General features: G+C 54.1%; 1 protein-coding gene across 12 annotated transcripts in view; it reads left to right on the forward strand.

The window, feature by feature from the left end:
* Window positions 1–27,644, forward strand: part of LOC134931284 (PC-esterase domain-containing protein 1A-like) — a 124,367-nt gene that overhangs the window by 72,999 nt on the left and 23,724 nt on the right. For 6 of the 12 annotated variants that reach the window (XM_063925400.1, XM_063925403.1, XM_063925410.1 and 3 more), the window contains exons 5-10: window positions 47–188; window positions 1,138–1,378; window positions 5,379–5,432; window positions 5,516–5,569; window positions 21,897–21,986; window positions 22,995–23,048. In XM_063925400.1, the coding sequence (XP_063781470.1) occupies window positions 47–188; window positions 1,138–1,378; window positions 5,379–5,432; window positions 5,516–5,569; window positions 21,897–21,986; window positions 22,995–23,048 (635 nt within the window). The remainder of the gene's footprint in view (window positions 1–46; window positions 189–1,137; window positions 1,379–5,378; window positions 5,433–5,515; window positions 5,570–21,896; window positions 21,987–22,994; window positions 23,049–27,644) is intronic. The other 6 variants (XM_063925401.1, XM_063925402.1, XM_063925405.1 and 3 more) reach the window with 6 other exon arrangements.

Consider the following 27,644-nt stretch of genomic DNA (forward strand, 5'->3'; position numbering starts at 1 on the left):
TGTGGTCTCGGCAGGGCCTCACCCTTTGCCCCTATCTCTCCTGCAGGTACGGAGACACACGCTTGGAAGCTTACAAAACCAACCTGTACAATCTGTTCCACCGACTGACACAAGTGCTGAGGCCTGAGTGCCTCGTTATATGGAACATGACCATGCCTGTGGGGTTCAAAGCTGAAGAAATGCCAGAGGTGATCAATAAGCACGTGCCTACTCTGGCACCGCCCCTGCCCCTGCAGCGTGTCTACTCTGTGTGTCTCCTCTGCAACGGGTCTACTCTGTGTGTATCGTCACCCCCCCACAGCGTGCCTACTCTGGCCCCCTGCCCCTGTGGCATGCCTACTCTGCCCCCCTACCCCCCCCCCCCGCCCCCCGCCCCTGCAGCGTGCCTACTCTGCCCCTGCAGCGTCATACCTCTGACAACCCCTCCCCCGCAGTGTGGTTTCTCTGACCCCCCCCCCCCCCCCCCCCCTGCAGCGTGCCTACTCTGGACCACCCTCCCCCTGTGTGGTATGCATTCTATGACCCCCCCCCACACACACACACACACACTTGCAGTATCCTTTCTCTGACCCCCTATACCAGGGCTGGCCAAACTGGTCCTCGAGATCTACCAACAGTTCATGTTTTCCAGACCTCCTGGAGATCTGTAGAATTGTCAGTTAGGAATGAATGCAGCACATCTTAATTAGTAATGACTACACCTGTGCACCAGCTAGGTGGTCTGGAAAATGTGTACTGTTGGTAGATCTCGAGGACTGGTTTGGCCAGCCCTGCCCTATGTAGTGTGGTTTCTCTGAAAGCTCCCCCCCCCCCTCTGCCGTGTGGTTTCTCTAACCCCCATCCCCCCCCCCTGCAGTGTGCTGTCTCTGACCCCATCCCCCCCCCCCTGCGGTGTGCTGTCTCTGATCCCACCCCCCCCCTCTGCAGTGTGCTGTCTCTGACCCCATCCCCCCCCCCCCCTGCAGTGTGCTGTCTCTGACCCCATCTCCCCCCCCCCCCCCCCTGCAGTGTGCTGTCCCTAACCCCATCATACCCCCTTTCCCCCCTGCAGAGTGCTCCCTCTTACCCCATCCCCCCACTTTGGGCCAGGTCAGTGTGTACCTCAGCAGCCTATGTCTCTCCTGCATCTACTTCCAGAACACCACAATTAACGTGCGAGGGGACGTTATGGCGGGGAACTTCTACAGCGCCACTCTGGCAGACTTCTACAAGATGGACGTGCTGGACATGCATTATCACTTCCGCTTCGACCTACGTTCCAGATGCGGCGACGCCACCCACTGGAACCAGCTGGCACATCGGAAGTACTCCCAGATCCTACTGACACACATCGCCCAGGCTTGGGGTGTGGAGGTTCCGGAGAGTAATCGGGCAGAAGGTGAGCCGTGGAGATTGTGGAGATGTATGTGTAATGTGCAGAGAGCCTTCAGCAACTCCAAACCGCACTGCAGCATTGGGTAATACACGTGTCCTGTTATATTCCAGTGTCCTTCATCCTGAACAGACTAAAGCGAGACTCACACCTGACGGACTCGCAGGCCACGAAAAGATCGTCCCTGGGGGCTGTGCACGCACTGTGCCGTAATCGTCCCTGGGCGCTGTGCCGTAATCGTCCACGGGCGATGTGCCCGCACTGTGCCGTAATCGTCCCCGGGGGCAGTGCACGCGCTGTGCCGTAATCGTCCCCCGGCGCTGTGTGTGCAGTAATCTGGCCTGGGTGGAGGGTTGGCGCTGGGCAGTGATCTTGCCTGGGTGGAGGGTTGGCGCTGGGCAGTGATCTGGCCTGGGTGGAGGGTTGGCGCTGGGCGGTGATCTGGCCTGGGTGAAGGGGTTGGCGCTGGGCAGTGATCTGGACTGGGTGGAGGGTTGGCGCTGGGCAGTGATCTGGCCCGGGTGAAGGGGTTGGCGCTGGGCGGTGATCTGGCCTGGGTGAAGGGGTTGGCGCTGGGCAGTGATCTGGACTGGGTGGAGGGTTGGCGCTGGGCAGTGATCTGGCCTGGGTGGAGGGTTGGCGCTGGGCAGTGATCTGCCCTGGGTGGAGTGTTGGCGCTGGGCAGTGATCTGCCCTGGGTGGAGTGTTGGCGCTGGGCAGTGATCTGCCCTGGGTGGAGTGTTGGCGCTGGGCAGTGATCTGCCCCGGGTGGAGGGGTTGGCGCTGGGCAGTGATCTGCCCCCGGGTGGAGGGGTTGGCGCTGGGCAGTGATCTGCCCCCGGGTGGAGGGGTTGGCGCTGGGCAGTGATCTGCCCCCGGGTGGAGGGGTTGGCGCTGGGCAGTGATCTGACCTGGGTGGAGGGGTTGGCGCTGGGCAGTGATCTGACCTGGGTGGAGGGTTGGCGCTGGGCAGTGATCTGCCCCGGGTGGAGGGTTGGCGCTGGGCAGTGATCTGCCCCGGGTGGAGGGTTGGCGCTGGGCAGTGATCTGCCGCGGGTGAAGGGGTTGGCGCTGGGCAGTGATCTGCCCCGGGTGAAGGGGTTGGCGCTGGGCAGTGATCTGCCCCGGGTGAAGGGGTTGGCGCTGGGCAGTGATCTGCCCCGGGTGAAGGGGTTGGCGCTGGGCAGTGATCTGCCCCGGGTGAAGGGGTTGGCGCTGGGCAGTGATCTGCCCCGGGTGAAGGGGTTGGCGCTGGGCAGTGATCTGCCCCGGTGAAGGGGTTGGCGCTGGGCAGTGATCTGCCCCGGGTGAAGGGGTTGGCGCTGGGCAGTGATCTGCCCCGGTGAAGGGGTTGGCGCTGGGCAGTGATCTGCCCCGGGTGAAGGGGTTGGCGCTGGGCAGTGATCTGCCCCGGGTGAAGGGGTTGGCGCTGGGCAGTGATCTGCCCCGGGTGAAGGGGTTGGCGCTGGGCAGTGATCTGGCCCGGGTGGAGGGTTGGCGCTGGGCAGTGATCTGGCCCGGGTGGAGGGTTGGCGCTGGGCAGTGATCTGGCCCGGGTGGAGGGTTGGCGCTGGGCAGTGATCTGGCCCGGGTGGAGGGTTGGCGCTGGGCAGTGATCTGGCCCGGGTGGAGGGTTGGCGCTGGGCAGTGATCTGGCCCGGGTGGAGGGTTGGCGCTGGGCAGTGACATGACCTGGGTGGAGGGTTGGCGCTGGGCAGTGATATGGCCTGGGTGAAGGGTTGGCGCTGGGCAGTGATATGGCCTGGGTGGAGGGTTGGCGCTGGGCAGTGATCTGACCCGGGTGGAGGGTTGGCGCTGGGCAGTGATCTGGCCCGGGTGGAGTGTGGCGCTGGGCAGTAATCTGCCCTGGTTGGAGGGTTGGCGCTGGGCAGTAATGTTGCTGGCTCAGGGTTGGAGGTCTCTCAGACATAACATGCTTGTATATAACAGAACACAAATCCGCCATTGATCATTGTAATTAGTAGGGATGATGGGTGATTGCGAGGGGGGAGGGGGTGGTAACACCTCCCTTATTCACTCTCAGCAGATACAGGACTTGTTGGGAACGTGGCGCTCCTCTCACCTATAGGATGTGTGTGGAATAAGCAGCAGGGACTGTTAGGAGGCTACTCGTGTGTAATAATCATTATGTATAGCATTACGTGTGGCTGAGCACGTTCCTATATTCCCCCTGCAATGTGTCCGGCCGCTGCTCCCCTGTCGCTCCATCTCCCAGACCACACTGCTACATTGTGTAATACGTTTCCTGTTATACCCCAGCGTCTCTCATACAGTACACACCTGACACCCACAGCACACAATTCCTGAGAGGTAAAACGCTCTTGATAAAATCCGATTTCAAGTGTACACATTACTGAACTATATCTTCCTATCTGTATGATTATACGCTCAAAGTAGAATATGTGCTGTGCTGTAATCTGCCCCAGGCGCTGTGCTGTAATCTGCCCCAGGCGCTGTGCTGTAATCTGCCCCAAGCGCAGTGCTGTAATCTGCCCCAGGTGCTGTGTACGTGCTGTAATCCTGTAATAATGTTTAGAATTTGGGTCATTATCACAGCATGTCAGACAGGAGGCAGTATTATGCGGCTCGCATGATAATCAGAAGCAAATAGTGAATGGGTAAGTGCATTTATATGTCACAAGCAGGGCCCTCCTTCCTCCCCTCACTATCCTGACCTCCTGCGCACACATCTACCACCTCTCGCAAACACTACAACTTCCCCTGCCCCCCTACCTTCTGTCCCCTCCCAACCAGAGGACCACTGAGCCCAGAACCATGGTAACATGGCGGAAAGGGCAGCTCAAGCTCTCCAGCCTTAAGGTGCCAGGTCAAGAATTATGCCTGGGGAGGGGCTTTTTGGACCCTCCATGGCAGGGGGCATCTCCTAGTCATAATCAAAGAGTCGGTGGGGAAGAGTCTTGAAGACTACAGCTTCATTCCCCAAGTGTTCAGGGATTTCACTTGTGTGTTAGACCTTTTTGGGGGCCACAAAGTGCCCTAGTGTATATAAAGGCTGCGACACCATGACTATATCTTCAGCAAACAGCATGGCTTCCTCCACTGTGCGTTCCATACTTTGCTGCTAGGGAGAAAGGAAATCCTGTGTTACTAGTGTTGGTCGTGCCATAACCGAACCCATTTCCTGGCATCTCCTCTTAGGTCAGAACATTGGCGCTGTTCCCAATCGCAGAAACCATCGGTATCCTTTCATACAGCCTAGTTACCGGGAGAGAGAATGCAACCGTAAACTGCTACTCATATTGGCACACTGTGGTTGGGATGTCTTGTCATGTGATTGGCTAGCTGAGTTGAAGGCTCACGTGGCATAAAGGGTCTCTTATTGCTGGTTGGCTGGCTAGAAGGGTCACATGTTGCTGGTTAACTGGGTTGAAGGTTCACGTGTTGGAGGTTGACAGGGTTGAAGGGTCACCTGTATCTGATTGGCCAGGATGAAGGGTCTCGTGTTGGTGGTTGACAGGGTTGAAGGGTCACCTGTATCTGATTGGCCTGGATCAAGGGTCTTGTGTTGGTGGTTAACAGGGTTGAAGGGTCACCTGTATCTGATTGGCCTGGATCAAGGGTCTCGTGTTGGTGGTTGACAGGGTTGAAGGGTCACCTGTATCTGATTGGCCAGGATGAAGGGTCTCGTGTTTGTGCTTGACAGGGTTGAAGGGTCACCTGTATCTGATTGGCCAGGATGAAGGGTCTCGTGTTGGTGGTTGGCAGGGTTGAAAGGTCACCTGTATCTGATTGGCTGATATGAAGGGTGTCTTGTTGCTGGGTAGAAGGGTCACGTTTTTGAGGTTGACTGGATTGAAGTGTCACCTGTATCTGTTTGGCTGGGATGAAGGGTCATATGTCACTGGTCGTTTTGCAGTGCTGTCTGTAATGGGGTGAAATAGTGTAACAGGTTGCAGAGTGGAATGTTAGGCATTTGCGATGCGATTCTCTGTTCTATTCTGAGGTTCTGTTTATTCCTCTGCAGGTGGGCCATACATTCCTGGACACATAGGATTGGATGGGGATAACTTTGCAGCTGGTTAGTATTGATGTATTGGTGTACTCTGAATGTTACACAATAACCGGTTAGTAACCGGCAGTTGTTTCTTTTACACCTGACAGAAATGTTCCTTCCTGAATATTTTAATTTTGAAAATGATAACATTCAAGCAAATGGTGAGAACCAAGATGTCTGTGCTGTTATGTTAGTGTGTTGTCGTGTGTCGCTCCTCTTCTGTTTTATTCTTGTGCCCTGCTCCCCTAGTCACTTACTGTGCCGTCCTCCGACAGCCGCTCGTGGTCTTCCCCACCCATGTGCCCTGCCCCGGTAGCCGCTCGTGGTCTTCCCCATCCATGTGCCCTGCTCCAGTAATCTCTCGTGGTCTACCCCACCCATGTTCCCTGCTCCAGTAATCTCTCGTGGTCTACCCCACCCATGTTCCCTGCTCCAGTAATCGCTCGTGGTCTACCCCACCCATGTTCCCTGCTCCAGTAATCGCTCGTTGTATTACCCACCCATGTGCCCTGCTCCAGTAATCTCTAATGGTCTACCCCACCCATGTGCCCTGGTCCAGTAATCTCTCGTGGTGTACCCCACCCATGTTCCCTGCTCCAGTAGTTGCCTTTTGTCTTCCCCACCCATGTGCGCTGCTTCAGTAGTCACTCGTGGTCTTCCCCCACCCATGTGCGCTGCTTCAGTAGTCACTTGTTGTCTTCCCCCACCAATGTGCTATGCTCCAGTGATTGCTCGTGGTCTACCCCACCCACGTGCTCTGCTCCAGTAATTGCTTGTTGTCGTCGTCACTCATGCCCTGCTCCGGTAGTCGCTCGTCTTCCCCACCCGTGTGCCCTGCTTCAGTAGTCGCTCGTGGTCTTCCCCACCCATGTGCCCTGCTCCAGTAATCGCTCGTTGTCTTCCCCCACCAATGTGCTATGCTCCAGTAATTGCTCGTGGTCTTCCCCACCCATGTGCTCTGCTCCAGTAATTGCTTGTGGTCGTTGTCACTCATGCCCTGCTCCGGTAGTCGCTCGTTGTCTTCCCCACCCGTGTGCCCAGCTTCAGTAGTCGCCTGTTGTCTGCCCCACCCGTGTGCTCTGCTCCAGCAATTACTCGTTGTTTCCCCACCTGTGTGCCCTGCTCCAGTAATGACTCGTTGTCTTCCCCACTCGTGTGCTCTGCTCCAGTAATTACTCGTTGTTTTCCCCACCCGTGTGCCCTGCTCTAGTAATTACTCGTTGTCTTCCCCACCCGTGTGCCCTGCTCCAGTAATTACTCGTTATTTCTCCTTCATCCACTAGGGGCCACTGGAGTACAGTTACAATGGGGAAATAGTAGGCAGTAATTGGGAGCTGGCACTTTAAAAATTCTAACACTGTGGCTAGCTCCTCCCCTACTATGTCCCCTCCAAGCCAGTCTTTAATTTGTGCCCAAGGGAGCTGGTTCATTTGGGTTTAGCTGAAAGAATTTTTATTTTTTCTTTATTATTTTTCTTTTTCTTACACTCACAGACTGGCAGCTCTGCCACTGCCAGTCTGCACCGCGGGAGCTGCCGGCGGGGTCCCATCGCAGCTGCGTGCGGCTCGGGATGGGCCCCGGCTGAGGGAGACACTGAGCTCTCCTGAGATGGCCGGACACCGCTGCGTGCGGCGCGTGTCGGGGCCACTCCATCCAGCAGAAGATTTCCGGCAGCACGGCAGCGGTGAGTATCAGCGGCCGGACACCGCTGCGTGCGGCGTGTGTCGGGGCCACCCTCCACCACTGAAAGGTGAGTGTGTACCTCTTCCCCCCATGATGGTGACAAGGGGGGGTTTGAATGGGATTGTAAGGGGGTGACTGACACAGCGCACCCCTACCTCTCACAATAGGATTTTTATTATTAATTTTATTATTATTTATTTAAAAAAAAAAACCCGCTGCCCGTCCGCCCGCCGCTCCCCCCCTCCTCCCTCCCTGCTCGGATCCCCGCCAGCGCGGCTCACAGCCGCTACGGGGATCCGGCAAAGCGGCGCACAGCATGTTTGAACTTGGCGCCTTTGAGCAGGGGGGCGGGGCTTAGTCCCGCTCTGCGCGCCCGGATGTAGCGCGCGCTCCGGAGCATTTCCTGTATCAACAGCGCGGGACGTACGGAGGCCACGGACACAGTGAGCTGTTACAGTGGGGAAGGGGGGCACTCGGGGGCACTGCAGGCACTAGTATAACTTACAGTTAGCCTGTCACTGCACAGAGTATCGTGCAGGACAGATTGGGCTGCTGTGGCTGCGTTTTTTCCCGGCTCCCCCCCCCTCCCACCCATTCTACTATTGCTGTTTCCCTGTGGGGGAAGGGTCTCAAGGGTAGGTGCTGCCATGGCCAATAAAGGCTCCAAGGCAACACAAAAGCAAATTCTGGTTTTAGGTGAGGAGTCATCGGCTCAGCCCTCCTCAGAACCCCAAAGCGTCCCAACATGGACGACACAACTAACAGAGGTGATGTCCCTGCTGACTGGGGAACTTAAAGCCTCTCGGGAAGACAGGGAGGCGGCCCGGTTCCGACAGCTTGTCCAGGTACCAGAGCCAGAACCTGCATGGGCTGTCTCATTAGCAAAGTCCGTAGAAGGGCTTTCTAGGGCTGTGATCCCTTCCCAAGCCCCGTCCTTTAGCCCCCCTCAACAGGCTTCTAAAAAGAGATTGCTAGCCTCTGTGTTACAGGACTTTGACGATGATATGCCTCAATTAGATGAGGCGGGGTTAGATGTACAGGATATACAGGATGCTGATATACAGGATACTGACGAGGATCAGGTGTACGGAGACTCTGAACCAGTAGCTCAGGGTATAGAGGCTCTTATTACTGCTATTCGCTCAGTATTACAGGTGAAGGAGACGGAGCAAGACACCTTATGCCCTTCAAGGTTTGGCACCAACCAAGGCCTGCCGGTGACCTTTCCAGTTTCGGAGGAGCTGGATGCGCTCATAACGGCTGCCTGGAAACATCCAGACGCAAAATTTCAGGTATCAAGAAAGCTGTTGTCTTCCTACCCTTTTCCCACAGGTAGCAGGACACGTTATGAGACCTCTCCGATTGTGGATCCTTCGGTGTCTCATCTGTCCAAAAAGACGGTCCTACCGGTTCCGGGGGCAACTTCGCTTAAGGAGGCGTCAGATAGGAAGTTAGAATCTACCTTAAAGAATATTTACTCTGCGGCAGGGGTATTACATCGCCCGGCGCAGGTAGGTTGTTGGGTCAACAAGGCGATCGAAGCTTGGGCGGAGCATTTGTCCTCTGGAATTCGTGACGAGTTACCAGCGGATCAATTGATAGAGTTGGCGGAACACATCCGCGAATCAGCCCTTTACCTTTGCGAGGCGTCCAAGGACATAGGTATTCTAGGAGCTAGAATTTCCGCTTCAGCAATTGCGGCCTGCAGAGCTCTCTGGCTCCGGCAGTGGCAAGCAGATACGGAATCCAAAAGGGCGGCAGAAGCGTTGCTCTTTGCGGGTGAGTATCTGTTTGGTAAGGATCTGGATGCCTGGATCTCTCAGGCCACCGGAGGTAAGTCAACTTATCTTCCTTCTGCTGCTCCAACTACTCGTAGGCCATATAGGGGTCCCTCTTTTCGATCCTTTCGTGCCCCTTCCAGGTTTCGAGGCCAGGCCAGGGGTGGAGCTTCTGCCTTCCGTGGCCATAGAGGTAGAGGCGGCGGCAGGGGTAGAGGCTCCGCAACCTCAGCCCAGTCAGAGGTTAAGTCCTCTGCCACTACCACCGCATGACGGGCTTCCCTCCCACCTGGGGGATCACAGGGTGGGAGCTCGTCTGTGGATTTCAAAGAGGTCTGGATACAGTCCTGCCCAGACGCTTGGGTCCGGGATCTAATCTCTTGCGGTTACAAGCTCGTGTTTCAGGAACAACCGCCCCAGCGGTTTTTTACCACGGGTTTGCCAGTTTCCGACAACCGAGGAGTTGCCTTACAGGCAGCGGTCCAGAAGCTTCTATCCGCAAGGGTGGTGATCCCTGTTCCCTCTCATCTTCAGAAGCAGGGCTATTACTCAAGCCTGTTTCTTGTACCGAAGCCGGACGGCTCAGTCAGGCCAATCCTGAACTTGAAGGATCTCAATCCGTATTTGAGGGTATTCAAGTTCAAGATGGAGTCCCTTCAGTCTGTTATTGCGGGGTTGGAAAGAAACGAGTTTCTGGCATCCCTAGACATCAAGGATGCATACTTACATGTTCCCATTTGGCCTCCTCATCAGGCGTTTCTCCGGTTCGCAATACGGGACGCTCATTTCCAGTTCCAGGCCCTTCCTTTCGGTCTCTCTTCTGCTCCCAGAGTGTTCACAAAGGTCATGGCGGTCATGATGGCCCTACTTCAGAAGCAGGGTGTGACGATTGTTCCCTATCTGGACGATCTACTGATAAAAGCGAGCTCGGCAGAACTGTTGCTTCAGAATATCCGGATGACACAGGACCTTCTGGTTCGTCACGGGTGGATCCTGAATTTCCCAAAGTCTCACTTATACCCCTCACAACGGCTTTTGTTTCTGGGGATGATTCTCGACACGGTCCTTCAGAAGGTTTTCCTGCCTCAGGACAAGATCCTGTCTCTGCAGACTCTGGTAAGGTCGGTTCTTCGACACCGTCGGGTGTCAGTGTATCTGTGCATTCGCCTTCTGGGAAAATTGGTAGCAGCATTCGAAGCTCTCCCGTACGGTCGCTTCCATTCTCGACCGTTTCAGCTGTGTCTTCTACATCAGTGGTCAGGATCTCATCTGTTCCTTCATCAAAGGGTGACACTATCACCAAAGGCCCGGTCGTCGCTTCTCTGGTGGCTCCAGTCGACGCATCTGTTGGAAGGAAGGCGGTTCGGGGTATGGGATTGGACTCTCCTCACCACGGACGCCAGTCTGAGAGGCTGGGGGGCAGTGACCCTGGAACATCAGTTTCAGGGGCGCTGGTCAATAGACTAATCCGCTCTCCCCATAAACATTCTCGAACTAAGGGCGGTGTACAATGCTCTGCTTCAGGCACATCACCTACTCCGCGGTTGAGCGGTCAGAGTTCAGTCCGACAACGCCACGACGGTGGCGTACATCAACCGTCAGGGCGGCACTCGCAGCCGCGCAGCAATGAGGGAGGTCACCAACATCCTCCTCTGGGCAGAGAGATATGCTCTGTCCTTCTCGGCAATATTCATTCCGGGAGTGGACAATTGGGAAGCCGACTATCTAAGCCTGCAGGACATGCACCCGGGAGAATGGTCACTACATCCCCAGGTGTTTTGGCAACTGGTCCGCCGGTGGGGAAAACCACAGATCCCGCTTGAACCATCAGTTGCCTCTTTACTACTCTCGGACGAGGGACCCGGCGGCGGCGGGCGTGGATGCTCTCACGGCTCCTTGGAATTTCCAGTTCGTTTACCTCTTTCCTCCGTTCCCACTGTTACCGCGGGTTCTGCAGCGCATCAAGAGAGAAGATGCTCTGGTCGTCCTGGTGGCTCCGGATTGGCCACGCAGGGTTTGGTACTCCACCCTACACCTGTTGTTGGTAGCCGAGCCTTGGCCCCTGCCACTACGAGACGATCTTCTACAGCAGGGTCCTTTTCTTTATCCAGACTTACGCAGGCTATGTTTGACGGCGTGGCTGTTGAGAAAGCCATCTTGAAAAGGAAGGGGATTCCTCGTACGGTTATACCTACTATGCTTCAGGCTAGGAAGTCAGTCACATCTTCGCACTACTACCGAATTTGGAAGGCTTATGTAGCCTGGTGTGAACATCGAGAATGTTCTCCTTCTGTTCGGTTTTTGCAGGCGGGTTTTTCAGCAGGCTTACGATTGGGTTCACTAAAGGTGCAGGTCTCTGCTCTTTCGGTTTTCTTTCAGAAAAAGTTAGCCCTGCTGCCGGAAGTTCAGACTTTCTTTCAGGGGGTGCTTCGAATACAGCCTCCTTTCCGCCCTCCGACAGCACCATGGGACCTCACTCTGGTCCTCTCCTTTCTGCAGTCCTCATTGTTTGAGCCCCTGGAATCAGTGGAGATCAAATATCCCACTTGGAAGGTGGTTCTTCTCCTGGCGCTGGCTTCAGCTAGACGTGTGTCGGAACTCGGGGCTCTCTCTTGTAGGTCGCCTTACCTGGTGTTTCATACGGATAGGGCCGAGCTTCGTACTCGTATGTCTTTTCTACCTAAGGTGGTGTCTGATTTTCACATCAATCAGCCTATTGTGGTTCCGGCACTCTCGGGGGACTCTCCGGATTCGAGATCATTGGACGTTGTCAGGGCGCTCAAGATCTATGTGGATAGGACTTCAGCTATTCGGAAGTCAGATTCCTTATTTCTCTGACGTCCTAAGTGGATGCTGGGGACTCCGTAAGGACCATGGGGAACAGCGGCTCCGCAGGAGACAGGGCACAAAAGTAAAAGCTTTAGGATCAGGTGGTGTGCACTGGCTCCTCCCCCTATGACCCTCCTCCAAGCCTCAGTTAGGTTTTTGTGCCCGGCCGAGAAGGGTGCAATCTAGGTGGCTCTCCTAAAGAGCTGCTTAGAGTAAAAGTTTTGTTAGGTTTTTTATTTTCAGTGAGTCCTGCTGGCAACAGGCTCACTGCAACGAGGGACTTAGGGGAGAAGAAGTGAACTCACCTGCGTGCAGGATGGATTGGCTTCTTAGGCTACTGGACACTAGCTCCAGAAGGACGATCACAGGTACAGCCTGGATGGGTCACCGGAGCCGCGCCGCCGACCCCCTTGCAGATGCTGAAGAGAGAAGAGGTCCAGAAATCGGCGGCTGAAGACTTCCCAGTCTTCTTAAGGTAGCGCACAGCACGGCAGCTGTGCGCCATTGCTCTCAGCACACTTCACACCAACGGTCACTGAGGGTGCAGGGCGCTGGGGGGGGCGCCCTGGGCAGCAATGAAAGTACCTATGCTGGCTAAAAATACATCACATATAGCCTCTGGGGCTATATGGATGTATTTAACCCCTGCCAGGTTGTCAGAAAAACGGGAGAAGAAGCCAGCCGAAAAGGGGGCGGGGCCTATTCTCCTCAGCACACAGCGCCATTTTCCTACACAGCTCCGCTGCTAGGAAGGCTCCCAGGCTCTCCCCTGCACTGCACTACAGAAACAGGGTTAAAACAGAGAGGGGGGGCATTTTGTGTGGCGATATTATAATATATTAAGATGCTATAAGGGAAAACACTTATATAAGGTTGTCCCTGTATAATTATAGCGTTTTGGTGTGTGCTGGCAAACTCTCCCTCTGTCTCCCCAAAGGGCTAGTGGGGTCCTGTCCTCTATCAGAGCATTCCCTGTGTGTGTCGACATGTATGAGGACGATGTTGGTGAGGAGGCGGAGCAATTGCCTGTAATGGTGATGTCACTCTCTAGGGAGTCGACACCGGAATGGATGGCTTATTTAGGGAATTACGTGATAATGTCAACACGCTGCAAGGTCGGTTGACGACATGAGACGGCCGGCAAACCAATTAGTACCTGTCCAGGCGTCTCAAACACCGTCAGGGGCTTTAAAACGCCCATTACCTCAGTCGGTCGACACAGACACGGACACTGACTCCAGTGTCGACGGTGAAGAAACAAACGTATTTTCCATTAGGGCCACACGTTACATGTTAAGGGCAATGAAGGAGGTGTTACATATTTCTGATACTACAAGTACCACAAAAAAAGGGTATTATGTGGGGTGTGAAAAAACTACCTGTAGTTTTTCCTGAATCAGATAAATTAAATGAAGTGTGTGATGATGCGTGGGTTTCCCCCGATAGAAAATTATTGGCGTTATACCCTTTCCCGCCAGAAGTTAGGGCGCGTTGGGAAACACCCCCTAGGGTGGATAAGGCGCTCACACGCTTATCAAAACAAGTGGCGTTACCGTCTCCAGATACGGCCGCCCTCAAGGAGCCAGCTGATAGGAGGCTGAAAAATATCCTAAAAAGTATATACACACATACTGGTGTTATACTGCGACCAGCGATCGCCTCAGCCTGGATGTGCAGCGCTGGGGTGGCTTGGTCGGATTCCCTGACTGAAAATATTGATACCCTTGACAGGGACAGTATTTTATTGACTATAGAGCATTTAAAAGATGCATTTCTATATATGCGAGATGCACAGAGGGATATTTGCACTCTGGCATCAAGAGTAAGTGCGATGTCCATGTCTGCCAGAAGATGTTTATGGACACGACAGTGGTCAGGTGATGCAGATTCCAAACGGCACATGGAAGTATTGCCGTATAAAGGGGAGGAGTTATTTGGGGTCGGTCCATCGGACCTGGTGGCCACGGCAACAGCTGGAAAATCCACCTTTTTTACCCCAAGTCACATCTCAGCAGAAAAAGACACCGTCTTTTCAGCCTCAGTCCTTTCGTCCCCATAAGGGCAAGCGGGCAAAAGGCCAGTCATATCTGCCCAGGGGTAGAGGAAAGGGAAGAAGACTGCAGCAGGCAGCTCCTTCCCAGGAACAGAAGCCCTCCACCGCTTCTGCCAAGTCCTCAGCATGACGCTGGGGCCGTACAAGCGGACTCAGGTGCGGTGGGGGGGTCGTCTCAAGAGTTTCAGCGCGCAGTGGGCTCACTCGCAAGTGGACCCCTGGATCCTACAAGTAGTATCCCAGGGGTACAGATTGGAAGTTCGAGACGTCTCCCCCTCGCAGGTTCCTGAAGTCTGCTTTACCAACGTCTCCCTCCGACAGGGAGGCAGTATTGGAAACAATTCACAAGCTGTATTCCCAGCAGGTGATAATCAAAGTACCCCTCCTACAACAAGGAAAGGGGTATTATTCCACACTATTTGTGGTACTGAAGCCAGACGGCTCGGTGAGACCTATTCTAAATCTGAAATCTTTGAACACTTACATACAAAGGTTCAAATCAAGATGGAGTCACTCAGAGCAGTGATAGCGAACCAGGAAGAAGGGGACTATATGGTGTCCCTGGACATCAAGGATGCTTACCTCCATGTCCCAATTTGCCTTTCTCACCAAGGGTACCTCAGGTTCATGGTACAGAACTGTCACTATCAGTTTCAGACGCTGCCGTTTGGATTGTCCACGGCAACCCGGGTCTTTACCAAGGTAATGGCCGAAATGATGATTCTTCTTCAAAGAAAAGGCGTCTTAATTATCCCTTACTTGGACGATCTCCTGATAAGGGCAAGGTCCAGAGAACAGTTGGAGGTCGGAGTAGCACTATCTCAAGTAGTTCTACGACAGCACGGGTGGATTATAAATATTCCAAAATCGCAGCTGATTCCGACAACACGTCTGCTGTTCCTAGGGATGATTCTGGACACAGTCCAGAAAAAGGTGTTTCTCCCGGAGGAGAAAGCCAGGGAGTTATCCGAGCTAGTTAGGAACCTCCTAGAACCAGGCCAAGTGTCAGTGCATCAATGCACAAGAGTCCTGGGAAAAATGGTGGCTTCTTACGAAGCGATTCCATTCGGCAGATTTCACGCAAGAATTTTTCAGTGGGATCTGCTGGACGAATGGTCCGGATCGCATCTTCAGATGCATCAGCGGATAATCCTGTCTCCAAGGACAAGGGTGTCTCTTCTGTGGTGGCTGCAGAGTGCTCATCTACTAGAGGGCAGCAGATTCGGCATTCAGGACCGGGTCCTGGTGACCACGGATGCCAGCCTGAGAGGCTGGGGAGCAGTCACACAGGGAAGAAATTTCCAAGGAGTGTGGTCAAGTCTGGAGACTTCTCTCCACATAAATATACTGGAGCTAAGGGCAATTTACAATGCTCTGAGCCTAGGAAGACCTCTGCTTCAAAGTCAACCGGTGCTGATCCAGTCGGACAACATCACGGCAGTCGCCCACGTAAACAGACAGGGCGGCACAAGAAGCAGGAGGGCAATGGCAGCAAGGATTCTTCGCTGGGCGAAAAATCATGTGATAACACTGTCAGCGGTGTTCATTCCGGGAGTGGACAACTGGGAAGCAGACTTCCTCAGCAGGCACGACCTCCACCCGGGAGAGTGGGGACTTCATCTGGAAGTCTTCCACATGATTGTGAACCGTTGGGAAAGACCAAAGGTGGACATGATGGCGTCCCGTCTGAACAAAAAACTGGACAGGTATTGCGCCAGGTCAAGAGACCCTCAGGCAATAGCAGGGACGCTCTGGTAACACCGTGGGTGTACCAGTCGGTGTATGTGTTCCCTCCTCTGCCTCTCATACCCAAGGTACTGAGAATTATAAGACGGAGAGGAGTAAGAACTATACTCGTGGCTCCGGATTGGCCAAGAAGGACTTGGTACCCGGAACTTCAAGAGATACTAAGAAGGGACTTGCTTCAGCAAGGATCATGTCTGTTCCAAGTCTTACCGCGGCTGCGTTTGACGGCATGGCGGTTGAACGCCGGATCCTAAGGGAAAAAGGCATTCCGGAAAAGGTCATCCCTACCCTGGTCAGAGCCAGGAAGGAGGTGACCACACAACATTATCACCACATTTGGCGAAAATATGTTGCATGGTGTGAGGCCAGGAAGGCCCCACGGAGGAATTTCAACTCGGTCGATTCCTGCATTTCCTGCAAACAGGAGTGTCTATGGGCCTCAAATTGGGGTCCATTAAGGTTCAAATTTCGGCCCTGTCGATTTTCTTCCAGAAAGAATTGGCTTCAGTTCCTGAAGTCCAGAAGTTTGTCAAGGGAGTACTGCATATACAACCCCCTTTTGTGCCTCCAGTGGCACTGTGGGATCTCAACATAGTTCTGGGATTCCTCAAATCACATTGGTTTAAACCGCTCAAATCTGTGGATTTGAAATATCTCACATGGAAAGTGACCATGCTGTTGGCCCTGGCCTCGGCCAGGCGAGTGTCAGAATTGGCGGCTTTGTCTCACAAAAGCCCATATCTGATTGTCCATTCGGACAGGGCAGAGCTGCGGACTCGTCCCCAGTTTCTCCCTAAGGTGGTGTCAGCGTTTCACCTGAACCAGCTTATTGTGGTACCTGCGGCTACTAGGGACTTGGAGGACTCCAAGTTGCTAGATGTTGTCAGGGCCCTGAAAATATATGTTTCCAGGACGGCTGGAGTCAGGAAAACTGACTTGCTGTTATCCTGTATGCACCCAACAAACTGGGTGCTCTTGTTTCTAAGCAGACGATTGCTAGTTGGATGTGTAGTACAATTCAGCTTGCACATTCTGTGGCAGGCCTGCCACAGTCAAAATATGTAAATGCCCATTCCACAAGGAAGGTGGGCTCATCTTTGGCGGCTGCCCGAGGGGTCTCGGCTTTACAACTTTGCCGAGCTGCTACTTGGTCAGGGGCAAACACGTTTGCAAAATTCTACAAATTTGATACCCTGGCTGAGGAGGACCTGGAGTTCTCTCATTCGGTGCTGCAGAGTCATCCGCACTCTCCCGCCCGTTTGGGAGCTTTGGTATAATCCCCATGGTTCTTACGGAGTCCCCAGCATCCACTTAGGACGTCAGAGAAAATAAGAATTTACTTACCGATAATTCTATTTCTCGTAGTCCGTAGTGGATGCTGGGCGCCCATCCCAAGTGCGGATTGTCTGCAATACTTGTACATAGTTATTGTTAACTAAAACGGGTTATTATTGTTGTGAGCCATCTTTTCAGAGGCTCCGCTGTTATCATGCTATTAACTGGGTTCAGATCACGGGTTGTACAGTGTGATTGGTGTGGCTGGTATGAGTCTTACCCGGGATTCAAAATCCTTCTTTATTGTGTACGCTCGTCCGGGCACAGTATCCTAACTGAGGCTTGGAGGAGGGTCATAGGGGGAGGAGCCAGTGCACACCACCTGATCCTAAAGCTTTTACTTTTGTGCCCTGTCTCCTGCGGAGCCGCTGTTCCCCATGGTCCTTACGGAGTCCCCAGCATCCACTACGGACTACGAGAAATAGAATTATCGGTAAGTAAATTCTTATTTTGTTCTCTACGATGCTGCTCGCCGGGGTTGGCCGGCTTCTAAACAGACTTTGTCTCGATGGATTCGACTAACCATCAGACAAGCTTATTTGGCGGCTTCTCGGGAACCTCCATCTTCAATTTCGGCGCACTCTACGCGCTCGGTGGGACCTTCGTGGGCGGCTGCCCGTGGGGGTCTCCATCACTACTTTATGTCGGGCGGCTACTTGGTCGGGCCGACATACCTTTGTCAAATTCTACAAGTTTGACACGTTTGCGGCCTCTGCATCGCAGTTTGGCCGAGCGGTCTTACAGGACTCTCAGCGCTCTCCCACCCGTTCTGGGAGCTCTGGGACGTCCCCATTGTAACTGTACTCCAGTGGCCCCTAGTGGATGAAGGAGAAATCAGGATTTTGGTACTTACCGATAAATCCCTTTCTCCGATTCCACAGGGGCCACTGGACGCCCCCCCAGCGCTGTTCCTCCTTTCTGGTTTAACGGTTTACAGATCACTATGTGACTGTTTGTTTGGTACAGTTTAACCTTTTTTGGTTAGGTTAGGTTAGGTTCCAGAGTTGGTTTTTTGTGTTATCCTGGTTTACATGGCGGCGTTAACCTCCTCTACATTCAAGTTTGTTTGTTACAGCTCTCCTCGGGCAAAGTTTTACGTAGACTGGCTTGGAGGGGACATAGTAGGGGAGGAGCTAGCCACAGTGTTAGAATTTTTTAAAGTGCCAGCTCCCAATTACTGCCTACTATTTCCCCATTGTAACTGTACTCCAGTGGCCCCTGTGGAATCGGAGAAAGGGATTTATCGGTAAGTACCAAAATCCTGATTTTCCCCACCCATGTGCCCTGCTCCAGTAATTACTCGTTGTCTTCCCCACCCGTGTGCCCTGCTCCAGTAATTACTTGTTGTCTTATTTATTTATTTATTAACAGTTTCTTATATAGCGCAGCATATTCCGTTGCGCTTTACAATTAGAACAACAGTAATAGAACAAAACTGGGTAAAAACAGACAGACATAGAGGTAGGAAGGCCCTGCTTGCAAGCTTACAATCTATAGGCTTCCCCACCCGTGTGCTCTACTCCAGTAATTACTCGTTGTTTTCCCCACCCGTGTGCCCTGCTCCAGCAATTACTCGTTGTTTCCCCACCCGTGTGCCCTGCTCCAGTAATTACTCGTTGTTTTCCCCACCCGTGTGCCCTGCTCCAGCAATTACTCGTTGTTTTCCCCACCCGTGTGCTCTGCTCCAGCAATTACTCGTTGTTTCCCCACCCGTGTGCTCTGCTCCAGCAATTACTCGTTGTTTCCCCACCCGTGTGCCCTGCTCCAGCAATTACTCGTTGTTTTCCCCACCCGTGTGCTCTGCTCCAGCAATTACTCGTTGTTTCCCCACCCGTGTGCGCTGCTCCAGTAATTACTCGTTGTTTTCCCCACCCGTGTGCTCTGCTCCAGCAATTACTCGTTGTTTCCCCACCCGTGTGCTTTGCTCCAGTAATTACTTGTTGTTTTCCCCACCCGTGTACCCTGCTTCAGTAGTCTCCTGTTGTCTTCCCCACCCATGTGCCCTGCTCCAGTAATTACTCGTTGTTTCCCCACCCGTGTGCTCTGCTCCAGTAGTCGCCTGTTGTTTTCCCCACCCGTGTACCCTGCTTCAGTAATTACTCGTTGTTTTCCCCACCCGTGTGCCCTGCTCCAGTAATTACTCGTTGTTTTCCCCACCCGTGTGCCCTGCTCCAGTAATTACTCTTTGTTTCCCCACCTGTGTGCCCTGCTTCAGTAGTCGCCTGTTGTCTTCCCCACCTGTGTGCTCTGCTCCAGCAATTACTCGTTGTTTTCCCCACCCGTGTGCCCTGCTCCAGTAATTACTCGTTGTTTCCCCACCCGTGTGCCCTGCTTCAGTAGTCTCCTGTTGTCTTCCCCACCCATGTGCCCTGCTCCAGTAATTACTCGTTGTTTCCCCACCCGTGTGCCCTGCTTCAGTAGTCTCCTGTTGTCTTCCCCACCCATGTGCCCTGCTTCAGTAATTACTCGTTGTTTCCCCACCCATGTGCCCTGCTCCAGTAATTACTCGTTGTTTCCCCACCCATGTGCCCTGCTCCAGTAATTACTCGTTGTTTCCCCACCCGTGTGCCCTGCTTCAGTAGTCTCCTGTTGTCTTCCCCACCCATGTGCCCTGCTTCAGTAATTACTCGTTGTTTCCCCACCCATGTGCCCTGCTCCAGTAATTACTCGTTGTTTCCCCACCCGTGTGCCCTGCTTCAGTAGTCGCCTGTTGTTTTCCCCACCCGTGTGCCCTGCTCCAGTAATTACTCGTTGTTTCCCCACCCGTGTGCCCTGCTTCAGTAGTCTCCTGTTGTCTTCCCCACCCATGTGCCCTGCTCCAGTAATTACTCGTTGTTTCCCCACCCGTGTGCCCTGCTTCAGTAGTCGCCTGTTGTCTTCCCCACCCGTGTGCTCTGCTGCAGCAATTACTCGTTGTTTCCCCACCCGTGTGTCCTCCTTGGTAGTCCCTTCCCTCTTTCTGTCCTCTGCTCCCCATGTGTTGCTGTAATACTTTTATTTATTTATTTTTATTCCTTTTGCCATTCTCTTCCTTTTTGTGTTTTATCTGATACTCGCTGTTTCCACCTTTGCCATATGCTGCTCCTGGTTTTCCATCTGTTTCCCCCTCACTCTGCGATGTGTCCGCCCTCTGTTCCCCTCTTGCCCCAACTCCCAGACCACACTGCTACATTGGGTAATATGTTTCCTGTTGCAGATACCTGCGATACGCCAGTGTGTCTCATCCAGTACACACTAATGCCTGGTACACACCCGACTGACTCACAATACACTATTCCTGAGAATTGAAAAGATTTTGATAAGATCCGATTTCAATTGTCCACATTACTGAATTATGTCTTCTATCTGGATGATTAAATGGCCAGAGTTGTATATGCGCTGTGCTATAATCTGCCCCGGGCGCCGTGTACGCGCTGTGCTATAATCTGCCCCGGGTGCCGTGTACGTGCTGTGCTATAATCTGCCCCGGTGCCGTGTACGCGCTGCTATAATCTGCCCCGGTGCCGTGTACGCGCTGTGCTATAATCTGCCCCGGGCCGTGTACGCGCTGTGCTATAATCTGCCCCGGGCGCCGTGTACGCGCTGTGCTATAATCTGCCCCGGGCGCCGTGTACGCGCTGTGCTATAATCTGCCCCGGGCGCCGTGTACGCACTGTGCTATAATCTGCCCCGGGTGCTGTGTACGCGCTGTGCTATAATCTGCCCCGGGCATTGTGTACACGCTGTGCTATAATCTGCCCTGGGCTTTGTGTACACGCTGTACTATAATCTGCCCTGGGCGTTGTGTACGCGCTGTGCTATAATCTGCCCCGGGCGTTGTGTACGCGCTGTGCTATAATCTGCCCCGGCCATTGTGTACGCGCTGTGCTATAATCTGCTCGGGCGTAGTGTACGCGCTGTGCTATAATCTGTCCCGGCCATTGTGTACGCGCTGTGCTATAATCTGCTCGGGCGTTGTGTACGTGCTGTGCTATAATCTGCCCCGGGTGCCGTGTACGCCCTGTGCTGTAATCTGCCCCGGGCATTGTGTACGCGCTGTGCTATAATCTGCCCCGGGCATTGTGTACGCGCTGTGCTACAATCCGCCCCGGGCGTTGTGTACGCGCTGTGCTATAATCTGCCCCGGGCGTTGTGTACGCGCTGTGCTATAATCTGCCCCGGGCGTTGTGTACGCGCTGTGCTATAATCTGCTCGGGCGTAGTGTACGCGCTGTGCTATAATCTGTCCCGGCCATTGTGTACGCGCTGTGCTATAATCTGCTCGGGCGTTGTGTACGCGCTGTGCTATAATCTGCCCCGGGTGCCGTGTACGCCCTGTGCTGTAATCTGCCCCGGGCATTGTGTACGCGCTGTGCTATAATCTGCCCCGGGCATTGTGTACGCGCTGTGCTACAATCCGCCCCGGGCGTTGTGTACGCGCTGTGCTATAATCTGCCCCGGGCGTTGTGTACGCGCTGTGCTACAATCTGCCCCGGGTGCTGTGTACGCGCTGTGCTACATTCTGCCCCGGGCGTTGTGTACGCGCTGTGCTACAATCCGCCCCGGGTGCTGTGTATGTGCTGTGCTACAATCCGCCCCGGGTGCTGTGTACGTGCTGTGCTACAATCCGCCCCGGGTGCTGTGTACGCGCTGTGCTATACTCTTATAATAATGTTTAGACCCTGGGTCAGGCTGATCATTATTACAGCATGTCAGACAGGAGGCAGCATAGTGCAGCACCAATGATAATCAGAAGTAAATGGGTATGTGCATTGTAATCTGTCACGAGCAGGGCCCTCCTTCTTCCCCTCACTATCCTGACCTCCTGCGCACATCTACCACCTCCTGCTTGGTCTCTGTCTGGATATTAGTTGTGCCCACACTCCTGAGCCCAGGCTTCCTCCTCGCTGTAATACCCCAACCTCCCCCCCACTATGCCACCGCTCCTATCCATACACTGTGTAACCGGCGGGAGTTCTGTCCTACTCTATCACTCATTGCTGATCGCTCTGCCCGAATAGATAACGTGTTCACTCCCGGTGTAACCTGATGCTTTACCTGCTCCATTTCCTGCATCTCCTCTTAGGTCACAACATTGCTGCTGTTCCCCATCCCAGAAAACATCACTGTCCCCCCATACAGCCCAGTGACCAGGAGAGAGATCGCTCCCACAATGGTAAACTGATACTGGCACGCTGTGGCTGGTTGGTTGGGTTTAAGGGGTACCTGGGGTGAAGGTTCTTTTGTTGGTTGGTTGGGTTAAAAGGTCATGTGTAGGTGATGGCCTGGGATGAAATGTCACGAGAGCTTGTTGAAGAGTCTCACGTGTTGTTGGTTGGCTGGGTTTAAAGGTCATGTGCATGGTTGAAGGGTCACGTGTTGCTTGTTGGGTTGAAGGGTCATGTGTTGGTTGGCTGGGTTTTTAAAGGTCATGTGCAGGGTTGAAGAGTCACGTGTTGCTTGTTGGGTTGAAGGGTCATGTGTTGTTGGATGGCTGGGTTTAAAGGTCATGTGCAGGGTTGAAGGGTCACGTGTTGCTTGTTGGGTTGAAGGGTCATGTGTTGGATGGCTGGGTTTAAAGGTCATGTGCTGGGTTGAAGGGTCACGTGTTGCTTGTTGTGTTGAAGGGTCATGTGTTGGTTGGCTGGGTTTAAAGGTCATGTGCAGGGTTGAAGAGTCACGTGTTGCTTGTTGGGTTGAAGGGTCATGTGTTGGATGGCTGGGTTTAAAGGTCATGTGCAGGGTTGAAGGGTCACGTGTTGCTTGTTTGTTGGGTTGAAGGGTCATGTGTTGGTTAGACGGGTTTTTAAAGGTCATGTGCAGGGTTGAAGAGTCACGTGTTGCTTGTTGGGTTGAAGGGTCATGTGTTGGATGGCTGGGTTTAAAGGTCATGTGCAGGGTTGAAGGGTCACGTGTTGCTTGTTTGGGTTGAAGGGTCATGTGTTGTTTGGCTGGGTTTAAAGGTCATGTGCAGGGTTGAAGGGTCACGCGTTGCTAAGTTGGTTGGGTTGAACATCACATGTTGGTGGGATGAAGGGTCGCGTACAGCGGGATTGAAGGGTGACGTGTTGCTGGATGTTGCCGGTGATGGGGGGAAAGGGTGTAGCAGGTTGCACAGTGGAATGTCAGACATTTGCGATGCGCTCCTTCGCCCTGTACTGAGGTTCTGTGTCTCCCGCTGCAGGAGCGCCGTACATTCCTGGATACGCAGGATTTGATGGGGGTAACGTTGCAGCTGGTTAGTATTAATGCTTTGGTGTACTGTTACCATTATACAATAACCGGTTAGTAACCGGCGGCTGTTTCTCTTACACCTGACACCGAGAATTTCAGTTTTGAAAACAATTACGTTCAAGGAAATGGTGAGAAGCAGAATGTCTGTGCTGTTATGTTGTCGTGTTTCGCTCTTCTTCCATTTTATTTCTGTGCCCTGTTCCGGTAGTCGCTTACTGTGCCCCCCCTCCCCATGTGCCCTGCTTCGGTAGTCTCTTACTGTGCCCCCCTCCCCATGTGTCCTGCTCCGGTAGTCTCTTACTGTGCCCCCCTCCCCATGTGTCCTGTTCCAGTAGTTGCTTACTGTGCCCCCTCCCCATGTGCTATTCTCCGGTAGTCTCTCGTTGCCCTCCCCACCCATTTGCTCTGCTGACCTCCCCACCCATGTGCCCTGCTCCAGGAGTTTCTCGTTGCCCTCCCTACCCATTTGCCCTTCTTCGGGAGTCTCTCGTTGCCCTTTCCACCCATGTGCCCTGCTACGGGAGTCTCTTGCTGACCTCCCCACCCATTTGCTCTGCTCCGGGAGTCTCTTGCTGACCTCCCCATCCATTTTGCTCTGCTCCGGGAGTCTCTCGTTGCCCTTCACCTGGGAGTCTCTCGTTGCCCTCCCCACCCATGTGCCCTGCTCCGGGAGTCTCTTGCTGGGGTGTGGTTCGTTTTATCGACAGTATCTAGGTCGACAATGTTTAGGTCGACAGTCACTAGGTCGACATGGATGGAAGGTCGACAGGTCTAAAGGTCGACATGAGGATATTTTTTTTTGTGTGTCGTTTTCTTCGTAAAGTGACTGGGATCCCAAATTAGTGCACCGCGTCCCCTCGCATGGCTCGCTTCGCTCGCCATGCTTCGGGCATGGTGCCTTCGCTCCGCTACCGCTTCGCTCGGCACACTTTACCGTTCCAATCGTAGTCCACGTGGATCGTTAAGTATGAAAAAAAAAAAGTGAAAAACTCATGTCGACCTTTAGACCTGTCGACCTAGCACATGTCGACCTAGAAACCCTGTCGACCTTCCATCCATGTCGACCTAGTGACTGTCGACCTATAGTGGTCGACCTAAACATTGTCGACCTAGACACTGTCGACCTAGACACTGTCGATCTTCAGACCGGATCCCTCTTGCTGACCTCCCCACCCATTTGCTCTGCTCTGGGAGTCTCTTGCTGACCACCCCACACATTTGCCCTGCTCTGGGAGTCTCTCGTTGCCCTCCCCGCCCATTTGCTCTGCTCCGGGAGTCTCTCGTTGCCCTACCCACCCATTTTCTCTGCCCCGGGAGTCTCTTGTTGTCCTCCCCACCCATGTGCCCTGCTCCAGTAGAGTCTCGTTGCCCTCCCCACCCATTTGCTCTGCTGACCTCCCCACCCATGTGCCCTGTTACAGGAGTTTCGCGTTGCCCTCCCTACCCATTTGCTCTGCTTCGGGAGTCTCGCTGCCCTCCCCACCCATGTGCCCTGCTCCAGTAGTCTCTTGTTGCCCTCCCCACCCATTTGCTCTGCTCCGGGAGTCTCTCGTCGCCCTACCCACCCATTTGCTCTGCTCCGGGAGTCTCTCGTCGCCCTCCCCACCCATTTGCTCTGCTCCGGGAGTCTCTAGTCGCCCTCCCCACCCATGTGCCTTGCTATAGTAGTCTCTCGTTGCCCTTCCCACCCATGTGCCCTTCTCCAGTAGTCTCTTGTTGCCCTCCCCACCCATTTGCTCTGCTCCGGGAGTCTCTCGTTGCCCTCCCCACCCATTTGCTCTGCTCTGGGAGTCTCTCGTCGCCCTCCCCCCGGGAGTCTCTCGTTGTCCTCCCCACCCATGTGCCCTGCCAAGGGAGTCTCTCGTTGTCCTCCCCCCGGGAGTCTCTCGTTGTCCTCCCCCCGGGAGTCTCTCGTTGTCCTCCCCCCGGGAGTCTCTCGTTGTCCTCCCCCCGGGAGTCTCTCGTTGCCCTCCCCACCCATGTGCCCTGCCCCGGGAGTCTCTCGTTGCCCTCCCCACCCATGTGCCCTGCTCCAGTAGTCTCTCGTTGACCTCCCCACCCATTTGCTCCGCTCCGGGAGTCTCTCGTTGCCCTCCCCGCCCATTTGCTCTGCTCCGGGAGTCTCTCGTTGCCCTCCCCGCCCATTTGCTCTGCTCCGGGAGTCTCTCGTTGCCCTCCCCGCCCATTTGCTCTGCTCCGGGAGTCTCTCGTTGCCCTCCCCACCCATGTGCCCTGCTCCAGGAGTCTCTCGCTGACCTCCCCACCCATTTGCTCTGCTCCGGGAGTCTCTTGCTGACCTCCCCACCCATTTGCCCTGCTCCGGGAGTCTCTCGTTGCCCTCCCTACCCATTTGCTCTGCTCTGGGAGTGTCTCGTTTCCCTCCCCCCGGGAGAGTCTCGTTGTCCTCCCCACCCATGTGCCCTGCCCCGGGAGTCTCTCGTTGTCCTCCCCACCCATTTGCTCTGCTCCGGAAGTCTCTCGTTGCCCTCCCCACCCATTTGCTCTGCTCCGGGAGTCTCTCGTTGCCCTCCCCACCCATGTGCCCTGCTCCAGTAGTCTCTCGTTGCCCTCCCCACCCATTTGCTCTGCTCCGGGAGTCTCTCGTTGTCCTCCCCACCCATGTGCCCTGCCCCGGGAGTTTCTCGTTGCCCTCCCCACCCATTTGCTCTGCTGCGGGAGTCTCTCGTTGACCTCCCCACCCATTTGCTCTGCTCCGGGAGTCTCTCATTGCCCTCCCCACCCATGTGCCCTGCTCCAGTAGTCTCTCGTTGCCCTCCCCACCCATTTGCTCTGCTGCGGGAGTCTCTCGTTTCCCTCCCCCCGGGAGTCTCTCGTTGTCCTCCCCACCCATGTGCCCTGCCCCGGGAGTTTCTCGTTGCCCTCCCCACCCATTTGCTCTGCTGCGGGAGTCTCTCGTTTCCCTCCCCCCGGGAGTCTCTCGTTGTCCTCCCCACCCATGTGCCCTGCCCCGGGAGTTTCTCGTTGCCCTCCCCACCCATTTGCTCTGCTGCGGGAGTCTCTCGTTGCCCTCCCCACCAATGTGCCCTGCTCCGGGAGTCTCTCGTTGCCCTCCCTACCCATTTGCTCTGCTCTGGGAGTCTCTCGTTTCCCTCCCCCCGGGAGTCTCTCGTTGCCCTCCCCGCCCATTTGCTCTGCTCCGGGAGTCTCTCGTTGCCCTCCCCACCAATGTGCCCTGCTCTGGGAGTCTCTCGTTGCCCGCCCCACCCATTTTCTCTGCCCCGGGAGTCTCTCGTTGCCCTCCCAACCCATGTGCCCCGCTCCGGGAGTCGATCGCTGTGCTCTTCCTGTTCCCCTGTGCTGCTGAGATACTGTCGTGGCGTTCTTTTGCCGTTCTCTTTTTGTGTATTTATCTGATACTCCCCTGTTTCCGCCTTTGCCGTACTGTACGCTGCTCCTGGTTTGCCCAAATGATACATTTGTTTGAAGTAATGAAAAAAAAAAAAAAAGTAAATTTCATATTCCAAGAAAAAGTATTCCAGCCAATACAGAGTAAATGCATTCACAATAGCTTTCAATCCAAAAGACTTCTTACAACGAATGTATAGAAGACTTTTCACAGGTTCCCGAGTATTCAGTTTTATACATAGCACCTTATTATAAGAGATACGCAGATAGCATCCCTTAAACTAAAATGTTATCATTGGTTGAAAGAGTTCATCACATGGATTAGTTCAAATACAATTGGTCATTGGCATTTGTCATCTCTCGGAGACGACAGCCCACCGTCCCGGGGAGACGACAGCCCACCTTCCCGGGGAGACGACAGCCCACCGTCCCGGGGAGACGACAGCCCACCTTCCCGGGGAGACGACAGCCCACCGTCCCGGGGAGACGACAGCCCACCGTCCCGGGGAGACGACAGCCCACCGTCCCGGGGAGATGACAGCCCACCGTCCCGGGGAGACGACAGCCCACCGTCCCTGGTCCATTCCCATAATCTGCAGATGTTTCTGAAGACTGTTCCAAGGCTGAGACTGTATTTCTGGCTGGAGACTGATACTTTGTTCTCCTCAGAGACTGTTACCAGACACCGTTATCTGTGAACTCAGAATAACATGTCCCATCTAGAGAACTGACCTTCGTTAAAAATAAATTGTACCATTGCCAAATACATTTTAGCCTTCAGACTACGTTTTCTAACCACAAACATGTCACATCTGTCTGTCTGGGTGACGCTATACATCTTGTAACATGCTCTTACACCAATACATCTGTTCTAAGCAAGATAAGATTCCTAATTCTAACTTACTGTAAAATGTATAATTATCGATCAACTTTTAAAGTGTTACTAACGAACCATCATAATGGTCGTCATATAAATGCCTTCTTAATCCTAAAACTCTATCTTGTATATAACAGAACACAAATCCGCCATTGATCATTGTAGTTCGTAAGGATAATGGGTGATTGCAGGGGGGTGCTATAATCTGCCCTGGGCGCTGTGCTATAATCTGCCCCGGGCGCCGTGTACGCACTGTGCTATAATCTGCCCCGGGCGCCGTGTACGCGCTGTGCTATAATCTGCCCTGAGTGCTGTGCTATAATCTGCCCCGGGCGCCGTGTACGCGCTGTGCTATAA

This window comes from Pseudophryne corroboree, chromosome 1 (genome assembly GCF_028390025.1).
Source record: "Pseudophryne corroboree isolate aPseCor3 chromosome 1, aPseCor3.hap2, whole genome shotgun sequence".
In the NCBI taxonomy this organism is placed as follows: Eukaryota; Metazoa; Chordata; class Amphibia; order Anura; family Myobatrachidae; genus Pseudophryne; species Pseudophryne corroboree.